At 36.7% G+C, this 26,613-nt stretch overlaps 3 protein-coding genes and 1 pseudogene across 4 annotated transcripts in view; 2 read left to right on the forward strand and 2 right to left on the reverse strand.

Annotated features, from left to right (window-relative positions):
- Positions 1–2,803: 2,803 nt before the first annotated feature.
- On the reverse strand, positions 2,804–18,020 carry LOC115219278 (DDRGK domain-containing protein 1). Of its 2 annotated transcripts, none has more exons than XR_005001920.1 (10): positions 17,988–18,020; positions 15,081–15,277; positions 13,221–13,325; positions 10,221–10,378; positions 9,634–9,735; positions 7,156–7,278; positions 5,557–5,595; positions 4,041–4,097; positions 3,078–3,365; positions 2,804–3,019 (listed from the first exon to the last, which is right to left on the reverse strand). XR_005001920.1 is itself a non-coding variant. In XM_036509019.1 (10 exons), exons 1-9 carry the CDS (start codon positions 18,008–18,010, stop codon positions 3,129–3,131), a joined length of 1,041 nt encoding a protein of 346 aa, XP_036364912.1. In that variant the 5' UTR covers positions 18,011–18,020; the 3' UTR covers positions 2,804–3,015; positions 3,082–3,128. The 2 variants fall into 2 exon arrangements, 1 of the variants encoding a protein (XP_036364912.1); XM_036509019.1 differs by having other exon boundaries at positions 2,804–3,015; positions 3,082–3,365.
- LOC115219571 lies at positions 12,906–13,024 on the reverse strand (annotated as a pseudogene).
- Positions 15,748–17,835, forward strand: LOC118766002. The gene is made up of 2 exons (XM_036509020.1): positions 15,748–16,032; positions 16,603–17,835. The coding sequence occupies exons 1-2, from the start codon at positions 15,769–15,771 to the stop codon at positions 16,852–16,854; spliced, it is 516 nt and encodes a 171-aa protein (XP_036364913.1). The 5' UTR covers positions 15,748–15,768; the 3' UTR covers positions 16,855–17,835.
- Positions 18,021–24,972: 6,952 nt separating the features above from the next.
- LOC115218930 (ectonucleoside triphosphate diphosphohydrolase 7-like) overlaps positions 24,973–26,613 on the forward strand; it is a 64,961-nt gene continuing 63,320 nt past the window's right edge. The window contains exon 1 of the mRNA XM_029788948.2: positions 24,973–25,298. Coding sequence (XP_029644808.1) covers positions 25,291–25,298 — 8 coding nt within the window. The 5' untranslated portion in view covers positions 24,973–25,290. The remainder of the gene's footprint in view (positions 25,299–26,613) is intronic.

Below are 26,613 nucleotides of genomic sequence, written 5' to 3' on the forward strand. Positions count from 1 at the left end.
ACATAGGTAGAAACTCCATAAGATGTACCTGGTGTAAGCTGGCACTCCCTTTAATATAAACCTCAATACTCACCATCCAAAGCATAACCACTCCATCTATACATTTAAAGTAGATTCATCAACAGACTTACGACCACAAAACACATTTAGATATACTGAGTGGTTACTACTACCACACATAGCCATGTCAGACAAAAAAGGATGCGGTTGAAGCCAGAAATTTGAGCTTACAGAACACAGAAGCAATATTTATATATCACCTGATGCACATAACACACGGAAATGGTTACATAACCAAATACCTGCAAACCTGGAGAACTACATTGCATGGAAACAATTGTAGTGATTACAAATAAATGTTCCTTTGCGCTCCTTGTTGACTCCAACTTATTCAATTATATATGTGTGTGTGTTAATGCTATCTATTTATACAAATGTAATTCCATGTCCCATTTGAGTTATTTCATGCAAATACCATACCTAAAACTTTCCCTATCTTGGATCTGGAACTTGCATTGAATCGTGAAGCTACATGCATCTGTACATGGGTATATATTTGCCTGTATAGAAATCCCTTGACTAGCGCAGGTGTTACGCTCGAAAACCTCCCACGATAGGTGAAAATCCGTGAAGTAAGAAACGGTATTGTACATACAGTATATATTTTTTATCATTTTTATAATTTGTATTCTTTTACTCTTTTACTTGTTTCAGTCATTTGACTGTGGTCATGTTGGAGCACCACCTTTAGTCGAGCAAATCGACCCCAGGACTTATTCTTTGTAAGCCTAGTACTTATTCTATCGGTCTCTTTTGCCGATCCGCTAAGTTACAGGGACGTAAACACACCAGCATTGGTTGTCAAGCAATGTTTGGGGGGGGGGACAAACACACACATACATATATATATATATAGGCACGTAAAAAGCACCCACTACACTAGCGGAGTGGTTGGCGTTAGGAAGGGCATCCAGCTGTAGAAACTCTGCCAGATCAGACTGGAGCCTGGTGCAGTCCCTGGCTTCCCAGACCCCGGTCGAACCGTCCAACCCGTGCTAGCACGGAAAACGGACGTTAAACGATGATGATTTATATATATATACACGATGGGTTTCTTTCAGTTTCTGTCTACCAAATCCACTCACAAGGCTTTGGTTGGCCTGAGGCCATAGCAGAAGACACTTGCCCAAGATGCCACGCAGTGGCACTGAACCCGGAACCATGTGGTTCGTAAGCAAGCTACTTATCACACAGCCACTCCTACGCCATGTATATATTTATTTTACACACAAATGCAAAATAATACCACACATTCGCTCCAAAATTTCATTTTCCATACAGTATGTGCAATTCTTTGTTTACTCATCTACAGTACACTATGTATTTTCTTTTAATATATTTTAATTAATATCTTATACAGTGCAGTTCTGTACTGTATTCTTATTTATTAATTTTTAGGCATGAAAATTTTATTCATCAAAGTAAGTACCATTACGATCAACACATTTTTGCCAGTGAGTTACAAGTTTGTTTATTCTGGTAAAATAAAAATCTGGAGTCCTGGAGCTGATGAACTCTTTGAAGACACTTTCAGCATCGGTTTGATTATTGAATTCTTTCTCTCACAGGAAACCATCACAGTGCTTGAAAAAGTTGTAGTCAGTAGGGGACAGGTCTGGGGAATAAGCTGGATGGGGAAGAACTTTGTAACCAAGTTCCCTCAACTTCTGGAGTGTCATTAGTGAAACATGTGGTCGAGCAGTCATGAAGAATGATTGGCCCTCTTTTGTTGACCAGTCTGGAATGGAGGAGTAGCAGTTTTTCATTCATTTTGGCAATTTCATCACAATATGTTTCTCCAGTAACGGTTTTTCTGGATTTTAAGAAGTTATAGTGGATGAGTCCAGCAGTACACAACCAAACAATCCCCCATAACCTTCTTTTTGAAGAGCTCGGGTTTAGGGATGGTTTTTGGTGCTTCATTTTGGTCCAACCACTGCAAAGAATGTTTTTTATTATAGTACAGAATCCACTTTTCATCACAAGTTACAATATAGTCATGAAATTGATTTGTCTGGTTATGGAGAAGAAGCGATGAGCAAATTTCATATCTGCACATTTTCTGATTTTCATTCAAACCGTATGGCATCCATTTGTTGAGCTTTTTTGATTTTCCAATTGCATGCAAATGGTTGCAGCAGGCAGTTTTCTGGCTAATTTAAAGTTTTTTTTGCCAGTTCTCAAATGGTTTTATGTGGATCTTTCTCAGTGACGGTCTTTAGTTGACTGTCATCGATGACTGATGGGCATCCACTATGCTCAGGTCTCCACTGCAAAATCGTTTAAACCATTTTTGAGCTGACCACTCACTGGTCATTTCCTCACCAAATATTTTATTGATATCACGAGCAGTTTCAGCTGCTTTACATACTCTTTCGAAGTTGAATAGCAAAATTGCTTGAATATTGTGCTTTGAATGTTCCATTTCAGATGATTATAAAAATGTTAATTTATTGATGCATTTGGACAAGTCCATGTCTGTATTATTAGACAATTGCATAAAAAATGTTTAAAAAAAAAATCAAAACTCTACAAAAATCCGGTACAAATTCTTCATCGTTCAAAACGTTGCTTACTTTTTACTCAACCTGATATTTTATATATATATGTGTGTGTGTTTATGTGCAGGTATGAATGTGCAAAAATATCCTTTCTGCTTATTTTATTTTAGTGTAGCATATCTATCTACTGAGTGAAATGTTTAATGAGTAAGCCATTTGAAATAATACACAATCATGCAACCTTGAAATTGTTTACATAATTTATTCTAGAAGAATCCAGAGAATTATAGTTATCATTTAAGCTGGTCAACATAAATGTAACGTTCAAAATTGGAAACTGGTTTGGTAAGTGCCAATACATTAAACTCTCAGTCCTGGAGTCACTCTGTAACTTCTTCCAATTAATAAACACACACGCATACACACACATATACATAATTACATATATATATATATATGTGCCCCAGCATGGCCACAGCTCAAGAGCTGAAACTGGAAAACATAAGCATAAACATAATATGAACATAAAAAAATAGACATATACAGTTAGATGGAAACCATGAAGTATCATGCTGAAGCTTCACCCAGCAAACGTCTCTGTGCCAGTTCATTATTAGGATTCAACTCAATCAGTTCGTTGCTGGAGACAGCCAAATCTTGAACTGATACACGTCCTCTCTGTTGCATATACTTTGCTACGGACTGCAATTCATCTCTGGTGATGTAGATGAACTTTCCACGGTCATCCATGACTCCAGTCAAAGTGCCGTCACCAAGGAGACACTGCACCCGATCAATTGCTTCCTGAGAAAGAGATCACATTGGACACTTGAAATAGAAACGGTCAACCAATTTTTGAAGAAAGTCGATTTGGGGAAATGAAGAAACAGAGGAAAGTATGTATGGTATTTCAGTCAATGTGGAGTGAGATTGGGGCTGGAGTAAGGTAATATGACAGTAGTGTAAGATTGTGGTGAGTTGGAATGAATTGAATGTGGGTGTGGTTAGGTTGGATGAACCGAGTGTGGAGTTGTAGAAGGGTTGGATGAACTGAGTGTGGGATTGTAATGGAATGGGATGAAGTGAGTGTAGGATTGGAGTGGTCGTGGTAAAGTTGTATAAAGTGAGTGTAGGATTGGAGTGTGTGGTTGTGGTGAGATTGGACGAAGCTTGAATGGGGTTGGATGACGTGAGTGAGGGAGGGAGGGACTAGATTGAGGAAGAGTGAAATGAAGGTTTATAATGTTTATAAATCTGCTGTTTAATCTTTGGAAGCAAAAAACATGGTGGCAGCAGTGTCAATTGTAATGTTAATTATTGTGATAATGATGATAGTAATATTCATAGTGAGGGTAGAAAGATCATCATAGAGGTGGTTATATTGATGATGATGATGATGTAATGAAGAGGTTGGAGCCAGACTTGCTTAATACACAAGGCAGTAATATATTAAGAATCAGAAAGAGCTGTTAACCCTACCTGTGTTTTTATTGAGAAATGGTGAGCCAAATCTTCCAGCATTACAACTTTGATCTCCTGAAATATGCAATAAAATATTGATTAGTGGCAGGGGAAGAAGTGGGGAGAGAGGGTTTAGATTTAAGAGTCAGTTTTGTAATAACGAGAAAAGGATAAAAAAAGCAGTCAATTACTGACCCTGGAGAGATGAAAAATACCTCACCCTGATATCATCTAAAGCAAAGGTTCTCAACCAATTTTTATCTATGGACACCTTTGATTACTATTTTACAGCTATAGTGGACCCACATAGCCATTCAATGTTTAAAAATTAGTTTTATAGAAACTGCTTTCAAATTTCTTATTTTGTTTTTTGTTTTACATATTAACTTGTGTAGGTTGAACTATGCAAAACATTAGAGAAAGAAACCCAGCTGTTTCTTGCAAAGCAAAATTTTTCATAGGTTCTTAGAATATTATTGTGGATCCCCAATTTACTATTTTGTTGCGGACCCCACAAGATTTTATATAGACCATCAGGGGCCACATGGACCCCAGTTGAGAACCCTGATGAGGAGATGAGTCACAGCTATCTTTTGCAGTCAAGCATCCATCATCGATGAGATCAAGGAATGTTGAAATCATGTGATCTGGTGGTTTCAGTATTGAAGGTGCAGAGATTTATCTCCCCACCAGCAATATAAACAAGAGTGCATTTTGTACCAAAAGCCAATATGAGAGTTTCTCTCATGGTATCTACCACAGTATAGCTTGTTCTAATAGAACATCAATGTTTCAGTGGGGATGAGTATTAGCTCTTGGTATTAATACTGCCTCTGTCACTAATATATATCTTTTAACAAGCTCACTGGGTAATCGCAACACCAATGCCAGTTCTCGTATTGTTTTTCTATATATTGCTGGTGCAGAGAGGAGTCCTTGCTATCTCTAGCAGTTCAGCAACCATCACTGACAAGACCAAAGAAGGTGTGGCAGAAACACAGGCACAAAGACACACACATACAGATATAAATATATATATGCAAGCATGAAAGACAGATGTTAAATGACGATGGTGATGTTGATATACATACATACATATACGGGGGTCTTCTTTCAGTTTCTGTCTACCAAATCCACTCACAAAACTTAGATTAGCCTAAGGCTATAAAAGGTACTTGCCCAAGATGCCATGCAGTGGGACTGAACCTGGAATCATGTGGTTCAGAAGCAAGCTTCTTACCACACAGTCACACATTAAATTTAACAACACTCATCATCATCATCATAATCATTTAACATCCATCTTCCATGCATGCATGGATAGGATGGTTCACAAGAGCCAGCCAGGTAGGAAAACAACCCTATGCCACTGTGTCTGTTTTAGCAAGGTTTTTACGGCTGGATGCTCTTCCTAACCTAACACTATGAGATTAATTTTTTTTTTTTTTAAAGTACTTTCCACATCCCACAATATAACAACTTCTATACCTCTACTCTTCAGACAGTGTTCTGGTTTTCCCAAAGCTCTACTTACCTTGATGTAATTGATAAATTCTTCCAGCAGAGATTGTGACTGTAAGAAAAGAAGAGAAATATTTAACACCGATTTAACATCTTGGGACAAGGCCGGCAAGTTTGGGGGAGGAGGTAAGTCAATTACATTGACCCCAGTGTTCAACTGGTACTTATTTTATCGACCCTAAAGGATGAAAAGCAAAATTGACCTCAGTGGAATTTAAACCCAGAATGTAAAGAGGAAAGAAATGCCACTAAGCATTTTGCCTCACAGGCTAACAACTCTGCTAGCTCATCGCCTCAAAATCTTATAATAATACTGCTTGTCATTGCATTACTTAGCCCGATGGTAATGCTTTCGTCTGATTAGAGATAAAGTGGTACAAAGAAAAGGAAAGAGAAAAGGAGGGAGGGAGAGCATCCATGACATGTGGTAGAAGGAATGTTAATTGTAAAGCTTTCACGTAATTAGCTGAAGGAAAAGAGAGAAGGGAGAAAAAGAGGATAAGACGAAGAATGAGATAGAAAGTGGGAGAAAGATAAAGCCTTTACTTTATTTGATTTCCAATGTGCATTTCTGCTTATTTTTCTTCTTACTTTCCCCTTACATTTCCATGTGTAGTTTATATTTTCTTTTTGTAACATATTTCCATTTTATATATATATATTTACTTGGAAATGGATGCATGGCAATCAATTAATAATAATAATAATAATATATATATATTTATTTAATCAGCCGAAATTGCGAGGATGATCCGGTTCTTGACTGAAGATTGAAGGCTTCGAATGTCCTGTCCGTGCTTTTTGTATCGTCTTCTAAATGTTTTGCGTTCTTGTCCCAGTTTGTATTTTTTTTACACACACACACACACACATATATATATATATATGCATATACCGGAACAGGACGTCACCAACAGTAAACAACATGAAATACGAAAACAAATGAGTTAAATATGCAAATAACAAGAGAAAAAAAGGACAAGTAATACAAAGGATGACCCTTCATTAGTAGTCAGCTGTCTATCTACTCTCCATTTTAAGCACGCCATCACAAGAATGCACAGGCAATGGCGCCTGTGAAAAGTGTTGGTAATGGTACCATGTAAAAAGCACTGGTGATGGTGCCACATAGAAAGCACAAGTGATGGTGCTACATAAAAAGCACCCAGTACACTCTTTAAAGTGGTTGGTTGCAGGAAGTGCATCCAGTTGTAGAAACTATGCCAGAACAAACTATGAAGCCTGGTGTGGTCCCATGGCCTTACTAGCTCGTGTCAAACTGCCCAACCCATGCCAGTATGGAATATGGACATTAAATTATGTGTGTGTGTGTGTGTGTACCCTTGTCTCGACATCATGTGATGGTTGTAAATTAGCATCCCCACCATACAAGTGATGCTGTTCGTTTCTAGTCTTATGTGAAAAATGTCTGACCATGGAGGTATTTAACTTTGTTTGGAAGCAGGTGAAGGCAGGCAACAGAAAGGGCATCCATAGAAAATCTATCTCAACAAATTCTGTCTGATCCATGCAAGCATGGAAAAGTAGACATAAAAATGATAATAACGATGATGATTACACACACATAGACATGAAAAATTAAAAAGCTTACGTCTAAATCTGTTGCTTTTTCTTCTTCTCCTTCTTCATCTATTGTAAACTCAGCTTTCATCTTCAAATATTCTTCATGTTCTCTTTTCTGTTCTTCTTCCTTTGCTTTCTGCTGAGCAAGTGCCTGAAAAATAATAAAAATGCTAATGATAATAATGGTTTCAAATTTTGGCACAAGGCTAGCAACTTCAGGGAAGGCGTTAAGTTCATTAAATTAACCACAGTGTACAACTGGTAACAACAACAATAATGATAATAATGGTTTCAAATTTTGGCACAAGGCTAGCAACTTCAGGGAAGGCGTTAAGTTCATTAAATTAACCACAGTGTACAACTGGTAACAACAACAATAATGTTAATAATGGTTTCAAATTTTGGCACAAGGCCAGCAACTTCAGGGAAGGCGTTAAGTTCATTAAATTAACCACAGTGTACAACTGGTAACAACAATAATAATGATAATAATGGTTTCAAATTTTGGCATAGGGCAGTAATTTTAGTGGAAGGGGATCAATCAATAACACTGACACAAATTCTTGACTGGTACTTTATTTAATTGACCCTCAAAAAGATGAAAAGCAAAGTTCACCTTGCCAGCTCAAATGGTTTCCATTTTCAGCACATAACCAGCAATTTTCCAGGGAGGGGTTTAGTTGATGATGTCAGCCCAGTACTTGACTGATATTTAGTTTACCAACCCCTACAAGAGGATGAAAGGCATTGTTGACCCCAGCTCAAATGGTTTCAATTTTCAGCACATAACCAGCAATTTTCCAGGGAGGGGTTTAGTTGATGATGTCAGCCCAGTACTTGACTGATATTTAGTTTACCAACCCCTACAAGAGGATGAAAGGCATTGTTGACCCCAGCTCAAATGGTTTCAATTTTCAGCACATAACCAGCAATTTTCCAGGGAGGGGTTTAGTTGATGATGTCAGCCCAGTACTTGACTGATATTTAGTTTACCAACCCCTACAAGAGGATGAAAGGCATAGTTTTGATCCCAGTGGAATTTGAACTCAGAACGTAGAGAGCCTGAACAAATACTGCAAGGTATATTTTTCCAATGATCTATGGATTCTGCCGGTTCATATCCTTAACAATAATAATTCTTTCTTTCTAATTTTGGCACAAAGCTAGCAATTTTAAAAGAGAAAGTATGTTGATTACTTAATCCCCAGATGCCATGCAGACAATTTGGTATGGCTGACTGGGCATTCATCTTGTTTTGGCCACTATACTTTTTAGCACTGAAACAAATACACGTGCATACACACACATACGTGTGCACAAAAGTATACACATAGATAGAAAGAGTAAGAGAGGTAGGGAAAGACATTACAGTTTATCAAATGAACTTGGTTGATATAAATAATTTCCCTCACCCCCAAAATATAAAGGGAGATAACTTGCACTCCATCAGTTATGTGACGTGGTCAGTCCTTTGAATTACTTGTTTTTGCCAGCTTAGTAGACTGGAACAACACGAAATAAAGCATTTCAATCAAGAACATAACTGCTGGGAACTGAGATCATGACCTTACAATTCTGAGCCTGATACACTAATCACAAAGCCATGTACCGATTGTGCCACAGGGGCAGCTACTTATGCATACCTTTCCTTCTTGGGACACAAAACTCTGCTTGCGAAGACCTGTTGAGGTAAGTGAAATCAGAATCAAAATTGCTCAAAAATCAATGGAAATTGTAGTTGTGATACCAGTGCTGGTGGCACGTAAAAGAACCATCCGAACGTGGCCGTTGCCAGCGCAGCCCCGACTGGCCTCCGTGCCGGTGGCACGTAGAAGTCACCAACTGATTGTGGCCGTTGCCAGCTTCGCCTAGCACGTAAAAAGCACCCACTACACTCATGGAGTGGTTGGCGTTAGGAAGGGTATCCAGCTGTAGAAACACTGCCAGATCAGACTGGGCCTGGTGCAGCCTCCTGGCATCCCAGACCCCAGTCAAACCGTCCAACCCATGCTAGCATGGAAAGCAGACGTTAAACGATGACGATGATGTACCCACACATAGAGAAAATATACTCACACACATAAACAGAGAAGGAACTAGGGAGAGAACGGAAAAAAACATTAAAACACCTGATGTCAAATAAGTAGGCATAGAACTGGTGATGCCAAAATGCCTGTGCCAAAACTTCTCCAGGCCTTGTGATCAAACAGCCAGACTGTCTTAAAATCTGATAATTTCAGAACATGCCATATCAATATTAATATCCTTTTCTACTCTAGGCACAAAGCCCGAAATTTTATGGGGGGGGGGGCAGTCGATTATATTGACCCCAGTATGCAACTGGTACTTAATTTATTGACCCTGAAAGGATGAAAGGCAAAGTTGGCCTCAGCGGATTTTGAACTTAGAACGTAAAGACAGACGAAATACTGCTAAGCATTTTACCTGGCATGCTAATGTTTCTGCTAGCTCACCGACTTATATCGATATTAATATAGAAACTTACCATTTCAGCTTCTTCTCGTTCCCGTTTTTTCTCCTCTTCTTTCTTTTTCGCCTCCTCAGCAGCTAACCGCTCCCTTTTCTCCTCACGTTCTATCTCCATTTGCTGTAAAAATGTAAACCATCAATAGAATATAAACCAATATGCCACAGACAGTAAAGCAATTGCAAGAGTTAAATGACTAGATCAAAAAACACAAACTAGTAGGATTAGATTGTCAACGGTCATCTCTACTAGCAGACAATTTAACAAGGAGTACACACATCCTTATATACAAATATATATCGTTATTTACATTAGACGGATATTTATCCTCATCTTGTTCTTAACCCTTTAGTATTTAAACCGGCCATATCCGGCCAAAATAGTTAATCTGTTTTATGTTCAAACAAACCAGATTCAGGCTCTCACACCTACCCTACAATGTTATTCTACATTAAGTAATTACACCATCAAGATCTTGAAGATATGAGATAATGCATGATTAATTCAAATTAATGGGAATCAATAGGCATTATGTTTGATTGAATAATCAGAATACTAAAGGGTTAAATACCCAATTTTTATTTTGCTTTCAGTCCAAACTTTACCTCTCTCATTGCTTTTTTCTCTGCCTTTTCCTGTAGTTTACGCATCTTCTTGGCACCAATCTTGCCTTCAGGCATGGCAATGTTGTCGAAAATACTTTCTTCATTATCCGAAAAACTTTGTTCCTCTCCTCTTCCCACATTAACAGGTGCATCATCATCTGCAAGAAAGATTGATTACAATGAGTTAGATTCTAAACATCAAGCTATGCCTTCTATTCTCCACAACCTAACAACTACTTTTCTTTTGAATTTTTTCCACTATTTAGTCCAGGAGTTCTCAACTATTTTATTCTGGTGGACCCCACCAGAGCCATTCAATGTTTAAAAACTAGTTTTATAGAAATGTCTTTCCAAATTCCTATTTTGTTTTTCACACATTAACTTGTGTAAGCTGAACTATATAAAATATTAGAGAAAGAAACTTAACTGTTTCTTGCAATACATACATCTAAAGTATAATTTTTTTAGGGGCCCTTAAAATACTATTTTGTTGCATGGACCCCAAAAATCTTATTTGGACCCTGGCTGAAAACCACTGATTTAGTCAGAGAGACAAGGTCGTTGCCTGTGATCCTTTATTCTACATGGCTTCCAAGACAGATAGGAAAGGAGGAAATGATCCTCAAATCAGAGAGCTAGGCCAAATGCTTGCAACAGAATGAAGGCAATTAAAAGCATCTAAGGACCATGTTGTGGTGTTAAACAGAGTGACGGATACAAGTCTTCCACCACCCAAGAACTCAAAATACAAAGAGCTCAGACAGCTTCCACATGACATCTCAAACATTCTAACAATCACATCAATCGTCACCAACCATGAAAGGCAGGATTTGATCTCAGAGTGTAGAGACACAGAACAAAAACAGTATGTCCTTATGTCCGACATTCAGCCACTTTGTTGCAAGAGAGAGAAGAACTGAACTGATTTAGGTTCAAGAGTGTTAAAATATTCTTCATAAGATGCAAGCATGGTTATATGGTTAGGAAGCTTGCTTTGCAATCATATGGTTTTGGGTTCAGTCCTCACTGCAAGGAATCTCAAGCATCTCCTACAAAAGTTACATGTAGGCCAATGCTTTCTGAATGAATTTGGTAAACAGAAACTGAGTGAAAGTCTGTCATATAACATACATTTTATATATGCATGTGTGTGTGTGTGTATATATATATATATAGATGAGTGTATTTTACCTTGTTAACAATTAACACGGAAAAAATAAATAAATAGTTACCAGGGCAGCAAAAATCTCACAAGTAAAGGTGTTGTAACTCCTTGTTTATAAAGGTAGAAACTTCGTGTTAACGTTGAATATTTTGAATAATATATGAATAAATAAATGGAGTTTAATGCAGGTGTAATCAAATATTTTTACTTTCGACACGTTTCGAAAATTCCACTGATACCATCGGTATCTACATATCAAATTTGAGCGCAATTGGATGGAGGGTTTCCGAGATCCTAGAAGCCACACACACAGACAGACAGAACTGTTTATATATATATATATACGAGCAAAACGCACCCTCCCCATGTCCAATGGACGATGCTGAGTTGTCAAACATTTAAACCAAATTTTCTCAAAACAACTTGTCCGGCAGTCCCATAGGCCTCCCCTTTGAGAAACACTGATTTAACCTAAATTTGAGACACCAGCAAAAGAAGAAACAAAAATAGACTTTTTTCTATTCAAAAGAAAAACGATTCCCCATGGCTTTATTGATCACATTCTCACTTGGAAACGATTTTTGTAATTTTTATAAGACATCTACATGCCCTGAGACCGTCGGTATCTACATATCAGATTTGAGTGCAATCGGATGGAGGGTTTCCAAGATCCTAGAAGCTGCACACACACACACAGAACTGATTATATATATATATATATATATATATATAATTTTTTAACATCTGTTTTCCATGCTGGCAAGGGTTGGATGGTTTGACTGAAAATTAAGAAGTTGGGTTCCGATCTGATTTGGCATGGCTTCTACAGCTGAAAGTTTTTGCAGGAATGATAACCCGGTTTGCTTTGTTTACTTTCTTTTACTTGTTTCAGTCATTTGACAGTGGCCATGCTGGAGCACCGCCTTTAGTCAAGCAAATCAACCCCAGGACTTATTCTTTGTAAGCCTAGTACTTATTCTATCAGTCTCTTTTGCCAAACCACTAAGTTACAGGGACGTAAACACACAACCACTGGTTGTCAAGCGATGTTGGTGGGGACAAACACAGACACACAAACATATACACGCACATACATATATATATATCGGAGTAAACACATAAATGTGAAACAAGGTGGAAAAAAGAGTACTCAAATACCAGTGGTAGAGTAATATGCTTTATTTAAAGCAGCAGAAAATTCAACAAAACCTGTTACTCTGAGTTTCCCGTTGCCGTTTGTCGGACGAACGGCAACGGGAAACTCAGAGTAACAGGTTTTGTTGAATTTTCTGCTGCTTTAATAAAGTATATATATATATATATATATATATATATATATACACACACACACATATACGACAGGCTTCTTTCAGTTTCTGTCTAACAAATCCACTTTGGTAGACAGAAACTGAAAGAAGCCCGTTGCCCAAGTTGCCCCGCAGTGGGAGTGAACCCGGAACCATGTGGTTGGTAAGCAAGCTATTTACCACACAGCCACACCTGCACCTATAAATGTGTGATGCTTACAGCACCTAGGTTTCCCAAGCAGTCACCCATCTAAGTACTAACTTGGCTTGATGTTGCTTAACTTCAGTGATCGGATGAGAACCGGTGCTTTCAAAGTGATATGTCCATAATTAAGTAACAAAGAAGATTATCCCATTTGTCAAAGTTTGCAGAAGGAAGGGTGTCAAGTAACAAAAAACAAAAAGAAATAAACCTATACTTCCAAGAAAATCTACATCATGAATGTTAGTTGACACAGAAAAACTGACATAACATTGAAAATCTGTAAGAAAAAAAAAAATACCAGAAAAAGTAAAGAAACCTCTTACCTGAATCTCTCTCCAGTTGCATTCGCCGCCGAGCTATCTTACGCCTGGCTCCAACTGGGATATTCTCACGAACAGGAACATTCTGTAGTCGGTGTACAGGTTCAGCTTCAAATAGCAATGACAGAATATGTTAAATACTGATTCAAACATTATCATAATTAATCATCATCATCATCATCATCGTCGTTTAACGTCCGTTCTCCATGCTAGCATGGGTTGGACGGTTCGACCGGGGTTCTGGGAAGCCAGAAGGCTGCACCAGGCTCCAGTCTAATTTGGCAATGTTTCTACAGCTGGATGCCCTTCCTAACGCCAACCACTCCATGAGTGTAGTGGGTGCTTTTTACGTGCCAAGGCTAGCAATTTGGTGGGAGAGGGAAAGCCAAATACATCGATCTCGGTGTCCAACCAGTACTGATTTTATCAACCCCGAAAGGATGAAGGGCAAAGCCAACCTTGGTGGAATTTGGACTCAGAGCGTAAAGATGGATGAAATGCCACTATGCATTTTGCCTAACATGCTAATAATTCTGCTAGTTCACCACTTGACTATCATAATTAATATGGACATTGATTAATGTGCTTGTTAATGAAAGAAGATAACACATGTACACAAATGTATTTGTACATATATAAATTTATATTTACAAGTATGACCTCAGACATAGCTTTTATATTCTGTTTTTTCTTTTACTTGTTCTCAGTCATTAGATTGTGGCCATGCTGGGGCACTGCCTTGAAGGCTCTTTAGGTAAATGAACCAACCCCAGTGCTTGTTTATTTTTACTTCTGGTACTTATTCTATCAGTCTCTGTTGCTGAACTAAGTTACAGGCACATAAATACACCAATACCAATTGTCAAGTGGTGATGGGTGACAAACACAGATACACTCACACACACACAATATATACATACACATATGATTGACTGCTAACACCAGAAGTCTTTTTTATTCTTTCTCTGTGTTCCTTTCTGTTGAAGAGCATAGGCTCAAAACGTAAAAGATTTTCTCACCTTCCTGAGCGTTAAACTAATACACCTGTTTATTGCTTATATACCTGTCTTCTTCACCTTTTATTTTCTTGTAAATTTCAACTATATACATATATATAGTTGAAATTTCAGTGTAACTTTTCTGATGTTTCATTTTAGTTTGTCACAATCAAAACCTCAGATGTTTTTATATATATGAAAAGGATTATATTTAAGGAATGCAAGTACTGTTTGTGAAATATATATATATATATATATATATATATATACACACGACATGTTTATTTCAGTTTCCATCTACCAAATCCACTCAAAAGGCTTTGATCAGCCTGAAGCTATAGTAGGAGACAGTTGCCTATGGTGTCATGCAGAGGGACTGCACCCCTAGAACGATGTGGTTGGGTCATTAGCTTCTCACCACATGGCCACACCTGCACCTATGCAAGCTCCTTCAGAAAGACTTTCGGCATTCCGTCGATATAACTCGACAAAATTAAAACATTTCACTTCAGATATTTCCGTGGAAGCAAATTTGCGGATTTTACATACACACACGAAACAGGTAAGAACAAATATACAAGACTTTTTTCCTCAAGTTTAAATAAAATGAGACATTGCTGGCATAATTTCGTTATATCTATACTCCACAACCACGGAAAATACCCGAAGTAAAATGTTATGATTTTGTCGAGTTATATCGAAGGAATGCCGAAAGACTGTGAAATCATCAGGTTTACAAAATTAACTAAAATATTAATGAATCACGAGATATTAAACGTTGTTCAATCGAATAGTAACACAAATAAACAAATATCAACATATGTGTATGGTGCAACATATGTTTACCTGTGACGGAACATCTTACCTCTAACTGGTTGCAGTGGCTCGCTAGAGCTGAACCATCGGTTAATGAGAGTGAGTATCAAGATAGTTAACAGCAATAACCCAACTAATACAAGGTAAACCGTCTCTCGGGGCCAAATCGACTGCTTATTGCCGGTGAAACTCTGACCGTGGTCAGCCATCTTTAAATCGTGGCGACACAATTGAGTAGGTCGAAAACTGGAATGGATAAACGGAACGAATGATTATATTTATTGACAAACGAAAAACGGAAATGAATGTTACGCTCACAATATATTTCACATCATATGGTGATAACCTTATTATATGAATATTTTTAGACTTTATCAACATATGTATAAAATATTTTAAAATATATAAACATTATACAGAAATAGTAATATTAGTTTTGGTTATGTTTTACGTTTCTTGGGGTTTCCAAGTTAGATAATTCCTACGACCATCAAGCAAACAAGAACCTCTACGTCAGTGGTTCTCAACCAATTTTTAATAATGGAACCTTCTGATTACTATTTTATTGTAGTGGAGCCATCTGATGTTTAAAAAACTATCCTCTGTGTGAAAAGTCTGGCTGCATACACGTTAGCATATGTCAGGTGCATACAACTGACAACACAGTTAATTAAGATTTATTCAGTGAGTTCTATTCAACACATATTTACAATCAGCAGAATCATTATTAACTTTAGATGGCTCGCAGGCGAGGTGAACAAATTGGTGAGAGAGATAGACTGGCAATACTTCTACGCTACCAGCAAATTAAAGATGGGGTCGCAAATGAAACAGTGAGTGATCTTTGCAATGCCTTTCAAGTAGACCGCAATATACCAGCGCGAATTTATAAAAATGCAACTCTTCATGGAACAATACAGCCAAAACAGCGTTCTGGGCGACCAAGCCTTGTCAAAAATGCTGCTTTGCAAGAAAGAATGGTCAATGCTATTCGTGAAAGGCGTACTGCAACCAGTAGACAACTTGGTAGAGAATTGGGATGCTCTAACAGTACAGCAAACATAATGAGGCATATTCTAAAATTTTGTGCTCAAGGCCGTGTGAGTAGACCTCCTTTATCTGCCCTAAACATGGAAAAACGTTTGCAGTTTTGTCAGGAACATCCAAATGTTAGACCACATACAGGTTTCTTAGATGAAAAATGGTGGCATACATTTTGGGGTAGCAAGAAGATTTACAGACGGTCAACATCACCGCATATTTATGAACACCCACCATGTCATGTTCCTAAAGCTATGTTTATCGCTGTGATTAGCAGAGACGTGCCTGGTGGAAAAGTTGGCTTTTGGCCAGTTGCTGAACAAAGACAATACGTACGGAACTCTCGATATCATCAACGCGGTGATCCTTATTGGAGTGATTCAAGCTGCGATGGTGCTTTTTTCTGCCGTACACTGGATGTTGATATTTTACCAGCCTGTGAAGAACATGGGATCCGCATATTGCAAATGGACAATGCGAGACCACATATTGTCAACAATTTGGATGCTTCTATTGCCGAAGTAATGGCTCGTCACCCGACAGTGCAACTTTTATTGCAACCGCCCCAAAGCTCGGATTTAAATCCATTAGAGGAAGGCATTTTCAAAGTTTTGGTCGATAAAGTTGAACTGAAAAACCCTACAACGCGGCATGAATTGCACGAAGCCGTCTTGCAGTCTTGGGAAGAGCTATCTGAGCGGAAAATTCGTGGATGTATTCAACATCAAACTCGTGTTCGGCGTCAAATAGTTGACTGTCGTGGGGGTAACAGATTCGTGTAATAAATTTTGTGTTTATTTTTGTTTCATAATATATTTTGTTTTTCATATGTGTAGTTTGAGCTATACAAAAATTTGAAAATTAGCTTTTTCTTGCAATAAATACATCTAAATCTAGACTTTTTCCTTAGCCTTTAAAATAAGACTGTTTACTATTTTGTTTACATGGACCCCAAAAAATCCTGTATGAAATAGATAGAGAAGAAAGAAAATCATAGTGATGGTGCCTGGTTTTATTTTCATACGGATCCTGGTTGAGAAGCACTGCTTTATGTGGTCTTTGGATCTGTTAGAAACAACGACCAAAACTCCTTTAAATGTCACTCCTTATATATATATATATATAATGTGATTCTACTAACTTCTAAGTTCAGTGTTGATCTGGGACAAAAACGATTCTGATGTCCAGTTATTTCTTTTACAGGGTTTAGAAAAACTGAAGGACTGCTGCAATAAACGTGTGAACCTGAGAGAGGAATATGTTGAATAAAATCATAGTTAACTGATCCTTCTGTATGTTTTTTTTTTTTTTTAACTCAAATCCAGGAACTTTCCAACACCCCTTCATAAAGATATTGTTCACAAAGGAAAATTACCAACTAGTTCAGTGCTAGAGATGAAAATAATATATGATTTTAGGTTCTGTCATAGCGGAAAGATCGCTAGCAAATGATTTAGCATACATGTTGATAACACCAGTGCCAACATATTTAATGCAGTGAACAAACAAATTTTAATTGAAGGAAATTAGTCACAAGAAAACATTAGTATAATTCAGATTAAAAACCAAAACTTCAAGGAGAAACAATTATGGTATGCAAAGTAAAACAAAAATGTTAATTAATTCAGTGGGAAGGTGTTTTATCTTGACAGTATGGTGACAATGATTCTATTTTTAATTTCAATGGAGTAAGCTAAATCACCAACCAAATAATTTTATTCTATTGTTTATCTAAAAGATTGTATTTTTAATTTAAATTAAGTATGCTAATCACCAACCTCGTCATTTTATTCAATTTTTCAATGAATTTAAATGAACTTCACTGTAATTTTAAATAAAGTATGTCAATACCAATCTAACAATTTTAATTCATTTTTAATTTATTTAAATCACGTATGTTAATCACTGACCTTACCATTTGATTTTCAAGCAGAGCATATTGTCAGGTATTTTACCTACGTCTTATCTTAAAATTTCCTAGCAGTGCCTTCTGTCTACCAGAACCATTCACAAAGCTTTGGTTGATCTGGGACTATAGTGAAAGACACGTGCCCAAAGTAGTATGCAATGGGACTGAACCTGGAACCTTGTGGTTTGGAAACAAACTTCTAAACCACATTTCTTACTAAGAACAATGTGGGAGAAAACTCTGGAATCTAGAAATTGCTTAAGAATTGAATGGAGATGTAGAGTGGAGAGTGAATCTAATCCCCAGTATGGTAGCAATGGCAGACATGTTTCTGTTTTATTAGATATCTGCAGCAAAGCATAATCAAAGAATACAGATTGACTAGAATCAAAGTTTACATTGTTTTTCAAATGTAAAATTCAAATTCAAAGTTCAATTTCCACTGAGGTTGACTTAGCCTTTTAGCCTTTTGGAATCAATGAAATAAATACCAGTTGCAAATTGGAATTGATATAATCAACTATCCCTTCCCTCAAAATTTCAGACTTTTTGCCTTTAACAGAAGGGATTAACATTATTGAAAGGATATTGATTAATGTTGATTAGTTTCTACAACTGACATCACCGTGACCGACCAGGTTATCAGATGTTGCTACACATCGCCGGTCACAATGCGCTTCGCATTGTTTTAGCCTTCAAATGACGCCACCCCGCTGGCTAAGTGAGCAGGCCAACAGAAGAAAGAGTGAGAGAAAGTTGTGGCGAAAGAGTACAGCAGGGATCGCCACCACCCCCTGCCGAAGCCTTGTGGAGCTTTAGGTGTTTTCGCTCAATAAACACGGTCTGGGAATCAAAACTGCGATCCTACAACCGTGAATCCGCTGCCCTAACCACTGGGCCATTGCGCCTCCACAACTGACATAAAATGTATTATTATTAAGGTGACTGCTGGTAGAACTGTTAGCACGCCAGGCAAAATGCTTAGCAGCATTTCATCTGTCTTTACGTTCTGAGTTCAAATTCCACCGAGGTTGACTTTGCTTTTCATTCTTTTGGGGTTGATAAAATAAGTACCAGTTGAGCACTAGGGTTGATGTAACCGACTAGTCCCCTCCCCACAAATTTCAGGCCTTGTGCCTTTAGTAGAAAGGGTTATTATTATTATTAACCAGAATTGTTAGCATGCTAGACAAAATGCTTTACTGTATTTTGTTCCATCTCAGTTCAAATCCCGCTGAAGTTGACTTTGCATTTGGGGTTGATAAAGTACCAGCTGAACACTGGGGTTAATGTAATCGATTTACCCCTACCCCACCTGAAATTGCTGGTCTTGTGCCAAACTTTGAAACTGCTATTAATATTATCATAGCAGTGAGCTGGTAGAACTGTTAGCGCACCAGGCAAAATGTTTAGTGACATTTTGTCTATCTTTACATTCTGAGTTCAAATTCTGTCAAGGCTGAATTTGTTTTTCATCCTTTTGGAGTCAATAAAATAAGTACCAGTTGAGCACTGGGGTCAATGAAATGAATATCAGTTGAACATTGAGGCCAATATATATTTACACACACACATGCACATATGTATGAGTATGTGTATGTCTTTGTTTGGCCTCCTACCACCCTGTGCTTAACTACAGCTGTTGGTTTGTTTACTTCCCTTTAACTCAGTGGTTCAGCAGAAAAAAAACCAATAGAATAAGTATCTGACTTTACAAAAAAATAAGCAGTGGAATCAATCTATTTGACTAATAACCCTTCAAAGTGGTGCTCCAGCATGGCTGTAGTTCAATAACTGAAACGGATAAAAAAATAAAATGATACCTTTCTTCACAAACTGTTTCAAATCATCTGTCCCCTATTCTGCTATATTTCCCTCCTATCTTTCTTTCTGCAACTTACTTGATCTAATCCACTTCCTCCAAATCATAAACATTAAACCTGTATCTTCTCTTCTCATCACTGTCACTAGCATTGAAGCTAGAATCACTCACTAAAACACAATCTTATCTTCATCAGAATTGCATTTCTTTAGAAGTTATTTCCTGTCCGAGTATTTTCCTTCCCTTTCAGCAACTTCATTTTAGGCAGATCTTTACCTTTTGACTGACAGATTTAAAAAATAATTTTTTGTAACTAAACACTTTAAAACTTTGGACACTGGAAGAATGTCATATAAAACATGTTTTACTCTTAGCATTTTTGAGAAAAACTTATATAGTTAGCCTAAAAGGATCTTTACCTTTTGACCTACAGATTTAAAAAATTATTTTTTGTAACTAAATACTTTCAAACTTCAGACACTGGTAGAATGTGTCATATGAAACATACTCTTAACATTTTTGAGAAAAACTTATATTTACAAAGTTATTTCACATTAAAGTTCTCATATTTTGGTAATTTCAACCAATCAATGACGTGTATTCAGCTGAATAAAATTACTGCTGTTGTTTGTCAAGAAGAACTTCTGGCAGTGTATATTTCGTTTGTCACTGTTATTTATGACAACCCTAACCCTAAAACCCTAACTGTAACCCTAAAACCTTAAAACCAGTACAAACGCACAAATGATGTCATAAATAACAGTGACAAACGAAAAATACACCATGCTCCAGCATGGCTGTAGTTAAGTGACTGAAACAAATAAGAGGGTAACTAGTTAGTTGTCTTACAAATCATCATTTATTAATTACTAACAAGGACACATTATTTCATTTTGCAACCATAAAATATATACATGTATACATACATACATACACACATAGTAGACATATACACATATATATGAGTTGAATGCGAGAATTCATCATCATCATATATACAGTCAGGCATACGTAAATAATGTGGACCGCATCCCCTTTTGTTATTTATTTATTTATTTATTTTACAGAAAGCCCCATTTTTGAATACAGAGATTCTGATTCTGCAAAAATAAAAATAAAAAACGGCATTTAAAAATTTTTATTTTTTCCCCACCCCCACCACTGCCAAATTCTTCAATTTGACTGTAAAAAAGAATTTCTGTAAAAAGTGAAAATTGAAGAATTTGGTGGTGGTGGTGGGGAGGCGATTAAAATTTTTAAAAGCTATTTAAAAAATTTTTTTTTGCCGAATCAGAATCTCGAAAATGGGAAATTCTTTAAAAAAAAAAAAAAAAATAACTAAAGTGGGTGTGGTCCACATTCTTTACCTCTGTCCATACGCATACACACACGCACACATATATGTGTGTGTGCCTATATACATGCCAACAATACCTGTGCAAAATTTTAAGTTTGATAAGGCTTGCATGATACCTCATAGTTTCTCTCCACCCTATGACATGATCGAGTCAAACTGAGATAAGTTATCTAGTGCCAATATGAGTCACAAGCTCAGGACTATAGCAGTGCCAAGATATCAAAACACCAAGAAAAACATCACCATAATGTTCAATGCCATTCCATGCATATCTGGTTTTACATCAGTGATCTACATTTTCTGGAAAGACTTCTGCTCATTCCCCCCCCCCCACCACCACCACCCATTTTCTCCCAAATTTGTTTATTTAAAAAATTTTTTTTGCCAAAAATCCCCGTTTTCGGATACGGAGATTCCGGAAAATTGCCAAAAATTGGCATTGTGAAAATTTTTCTCCTCCTTTACCCGCCAACTTCTTCAATTTTGACATTTTTCTGCAACACTAACCTTAAAACCCTAACCCTAACACCCTAAAACCCTAACCCTAAAACCTTAACCCTAAAACCTTAACCCTAAAACCTTAACCTTAAAACCTTAACCCTAAAACCCTAACCCTAAAACCCTAAAACCTTAACCCTAAAACCCTAACCCTAAAACCCTAAAACCGTAACCCTAAAACCCTAACCCTAACCCTAACCCTAACCCTAAAACCCTAACCATAAGTACAGAAATGTTCTGGAATTTTTGTCCGAATCCTGATGTCTGTATTTTTCTGCATGCTTAGAAAAGAAAAAATTCTTAAAAAAAATTTTACAAAGATTTTTGGAAATTTTTTTCAGAATCATAATCTTCATATTTTTCCGCATATTTTGAGGGGAAAAATTCTGAAAAAGTTTTAAATGAAGGAAATGGGGGTGGGGTGGTGCTGGTAATTTAGAAATGTCAATTTTTGCCAATTTTTTTGCAGATTCATATTCCTTGTAGCTGAAAAAAAAGGGGCAGGGATGGGTGTTGTAAAAAAGAAAAAAGTTTTAAAAAAGAGTGGTTTTTCGGGGACAGAAGTCTTGCCCATTTTCTTCTTCTTCTGACAGATATATGTATGTATATACGTATAAAAACAACTGTATGTGTGTGTGTGTGCATATACACATAGTGTCATTTAATCATCCATAAAAGCATTTTCCAGGCTGTTTGCTATTCAATAAACTGAGGATATTATTATCTTACTCAAAATCAAATGAAGATTGATGACAAGAAGTGCATCAAGCAGTAGAAAATTTTGATTCAACAAAGTTTTGTCACATTGAGCCCTTGAGCAAGGCATTTCATTTCATTTTAGTTGACTCAGCTGAAAATTAGTACTAACCTAAATTTGGTGCTGTGGAGGCGGGTAGCTTAGTGGTTAGGGTGTCAGAACCATGATCGTAAGATTGTGGCTTCGATTCTTGGACCGGGCAACGCATTGTGTTCTTTAGCAAAACACTTCATTTCACATTGCTCCAGTCCACTCAGCTGGCAAAAATGAGTAACGCTGCGATGGACTGGTGTCCCGTCCAGCTGGGGAACACATACGCCATAGAAACCAGCAAACCGGGCCCATGAGCCTGGCTAGGCTTTAAAAGGGCATGTTTATTTTGTGGATGCACGTGGCTTAGTGGTTAGGGTGTCAGCACCATGATTGTAAGATTGTGGTTTTGATTCCTGGACCGGGCAACGCATTGCGTTCTTGAGCAAAACACTTCATTTCACGTTGCTCCAGTCCACTTAGCTGGCAACAATGAGTAATGCTGCAATGGACTGGTGTCCCGTCCAGCTGGGGAACACATACGCTATGGTAACCGGGAAACCGGGCCCATGAGCCTGGCTAGGCTTTAAAAGGGCGCATTTATTTTTATTAAATTTGGTGCAGCCCTTCTGCTATTATTTTAGAGAGTTGAGACAGTTTCTCTGTTCTTGACTACATAGGCACTTAAAATAGTTAGAAAAAAAAAACATGAATGGGGTGGGGCTAATTTTTTGAAAATATTTTTCGGATTCCTAAGTTTTAGATGTCAGAGATTACAAATATGTAAAAAAAATTTATCCCTGTCTGTTTATTCATAAAATATATGTCAACTAAATGTAGCAGTCCTATAAAAAATGGTGTTGCTGTTGTTTTTAGCCCCAGGAAAATATATCTATCTCTTCATACAAATATCTATATGCTTACTCTTTTACTTGTTTCAGTCATTTGACTGTGGCCATGCTGGAGCACTGCCTTTAGTCGAGCAAATCGACACTAGGACTTATTCTTTGTAAGCCTAGTACTTATTCTATCGGTCTCTTTTTGCCGAACCACTAAGTTACAGGGACTTAAACACACCAGCATTGGTTGTCAAGGGATGTTGGGGGGACAAACACACACACACACAAACACACACATTTTCCGTCAACCAAATCCACTCACAAGGCTTTGGTCGGCACGAGGCTATAGCAGAAGACACTTGCCCAAGGTGCCATGAAATTTTCTTCAAATACTTTTCAGGGCGTGTAAATTACGATTATATTGCTATTTAATAAGTAAATGAAAATAAGAGCCCACACCCACATACATACTGAAACACATCACAATTTTTTTCGAAATTTCAAGTTTCCTTTTGTAGATCTATACGATGTGCGTCAGTAAATATGTGCACAAATACACCAATTTTGTTTTTCATATTAAATTCCGATATAATTGTAATCTATACGTTCTGAAATGTATTTAAAGAAAATTAAACCTTTTTTTTTTTCTAAAAGATATGAGGAAACAAATTCGATTCGTGTGAATTTTTTTTAATTCCTCTCCCCACTCATGGAATTAAAAAAATTTTTTTTTTTCACAATTTCTCATTCAATAAATAATTGAAGTCTACACTGTATGAAGCATATTTATTCAACATTTCATAAAAAAAAATATCCATTTTTCTGGAAGTTTTGAAGCAATAATAAGGATCAATCAGTGGTAGAGGGGGCATACATGTGGAGGTATGCCTATTATCTAACGTGTCCTTACCGTATTTAACACAGTTGGGAGCAGTTTGAGAGAGATTTGGCTATTATTTTTAGCATGTCGAACGATCGAGTAGAGTTATTCGCTCTAACTTGGCAGTTAAACTTAGCAGACATAAGGCGCACACAAAAGGCTAATATAACCCTATAAAGGTATCCAGGATGTGAATGGAATTAAAATAGAAAAAGAAAACAATAAGTACACGAACAACAACTAAAAACTTTGTATAAAAGTTTTTATTTATTTATTTTTGAGGATGAGTAAAAGAAACGAAAAAGATAAAGGAAAAGAACTATTAATAGTTACACTACACTTGAATATTACGAGAACCAACGAGGATACATCTATGTCTTCGTTCGACCTGCTAGAAATAACAGTCATATCTTACTCAAATCATACCTATGACTTCGAGTCACATTAGACGATGTAGTCTTAGGATTAACTTTCAGGATAAATAATGCGCTAATCATAACTAGAACGTCTTTGATAAGTCTACACGACCCACTGCCAACTTGGGGTTAAATATCTTCAGTCCTAAAATAATAAATACGAAACTGCTATTTTATTCTGATAAACTATTATTCTTTACTGAAATAAGAAAGAATATACATATATAATTATATATATATGTAAAAAATCAAATCGATCTAATAATATTTTAGATTTTAGACGAACAGAAAACGAACACCTAGAATGTTAAAAGGCATAAGAACAGATTGATACAATTCTGTTGAACTGCTATTCTTAGAACCGGTTCAGCCGACGACAATACGCACCATTTTTGACTCAAACCTGACGATGGTAGAGGTAAAGGTTGGCTGTCAGTGACAGCTCCTCTCGGCAATAGATGTCATAATTACTTCACATTTACGTCACAAACTGACAATTATCTCTCCTTCTAGTATACACTACACTGAGTGAAAGTACGAAGATACTTTCCAGTGTAATAAACGTCGTCCGACTTGTTCGAATTTGTTGTTGTTTCTGCTCTAATTAATGTCATGGAGACGACTTAATTATTCGACTACGTGTACCCCAATCATTTCCTGTACTCATATCGTTGTCTTCTACTGATCTCTTCAGACACAGACATATACACATGGCTCGGTAAGTTTGTCCTTTTTTTAGTCGCAAATATCAAATCGCATTTGTATTGTGTAGACTACACGAACGAATGCGAAACACACAAACATTACATTATATTATATTATATTATATTATATATATATATATATAATTAGGGTTCAGCAAAAAAATTTACTTTACCACACACCGAACTTTTGGAAATAGCAGCCAAAGAATTATATATATATATATATATATATATATATATATATATATATATATAATACGTGAATTTTTTTGAGTGTATGTGTACACGTGTCATACATACATACATACACACACACATATATATGTATATATACACATACGTACACACTACATACGCACACGTCTTTTAATGATTGTCATTCCAACACTTAATCAAGTTTCATCATTCACTTGTTCTGTGTGTGTATGTCTATATATATATATATATATATATATATATATATATATTATATATGTAAGAGTAGTATAATTTCCGTGTGTGTGTTGTACGTTGTGTCTACAAACTTTGAAGTACATTTATGGAACTCATCATGTTTAAAGTACACATGCCACAACGTATACGTGTTGTTTGGGATGCCAACCAATAAGCGGAAACATTTATTAGACAGTAGAGACATATGTGTTAAATGTAAATGTTTATGGGAACGTATGGTTATATATATATATATATATATATATATACACGTATGTTTAGGCAATCTTTCGTTTTAAACTTATAAACTCAATCTTAAGAATCGTGACTGTGAGATACTGTTAGATTTTTTAACAAGTGTATAAATTTTACTTGAGTACGCTTTTCTTACGTTTGTATATCCAAACGCATATGATATAATCATATACACATACCTTCTGAAGCATATGTATACTGAGTTCTAACAGCAGGTTATTACTATCGCTATCCCTAAGTGAAATATATATATATATATTATATATGTGTGTGTGTGTGTGTGTGTGTGTGTGTGTGGAGAGAGAGAGAGAGTTAAATGTACGGCACAAGATCAGATTCTATAACGGGAAAATAACCACGTTCTTTCTACTGGTATTAATCATCCTCGCATACTTACAAACTTATGTTATATATAAATGTAATGTATATGGGGGTTGATTGTGACATCACTTGCGCTTTTCGAGGTCTATTCAAGCAGATTGCTTCCATAAGCCCCGAGAGACGAGACCTGAGGTCACGGTCAACTCGTGTGTATGTGTATATAATATTTATTCACTCTTATACCGTTGTTTAATTCTTTCATCAGTTACTGTTTTGCCGATGTTACTTAAAAACCTTAACATAAATGCATGCATATATATG

The sequence above is a fragment of the Octopus sinensis genome, linkage group LG14, assembly GCF_006345805.1.
Source record: "Octopus sinensis linkage group LG14, ASM634580v1, whole genome shotgun sequence".
Classification (NCBI taxonomy): Eukaryota; Metazoa; Mollusca; class Cephalopoda; order Octopoda; family Octopodidae; genus Octopus; species Octopus sinensis.

Bases quoted from the DNA above. Each gene is read 5' to 3' on its own strand.
- LOC118766002 (XM_036509020.1), top strand. From the start codon at position 15,769: ATGGCTCGCAGGCGAGGTGAACAAATTGGTGAGAGAGATAGACTGGCA. The intron at 16,033-16,602 runs CGTACTGCAACC...GAAGTAATGGCT, and splicing joins TCAATGCTATTCGTGAAAGG to CGTCACCCGACAGTGCAACT.
- LOC115219278 (XM_036509019.1), bottom strand. From the start codon at position 18,010: ATGCTCTGCTTGAAAATCAAATG. The intron at 10,379-13,220 runs GTAAGAGGTTTC...TCTTTCTTGCAG, and splicing joins GCAACTGGAGAGAGATTCAG to ATGATGATGCACCTGTTAAT. The intron at 4,098-5,556 runs GTAAGTAGAGCT...TGCATATTTCAG, and splicing joins AATTTATCAATTACATCAAG to GAGATCAAAGTTGTAATGCT.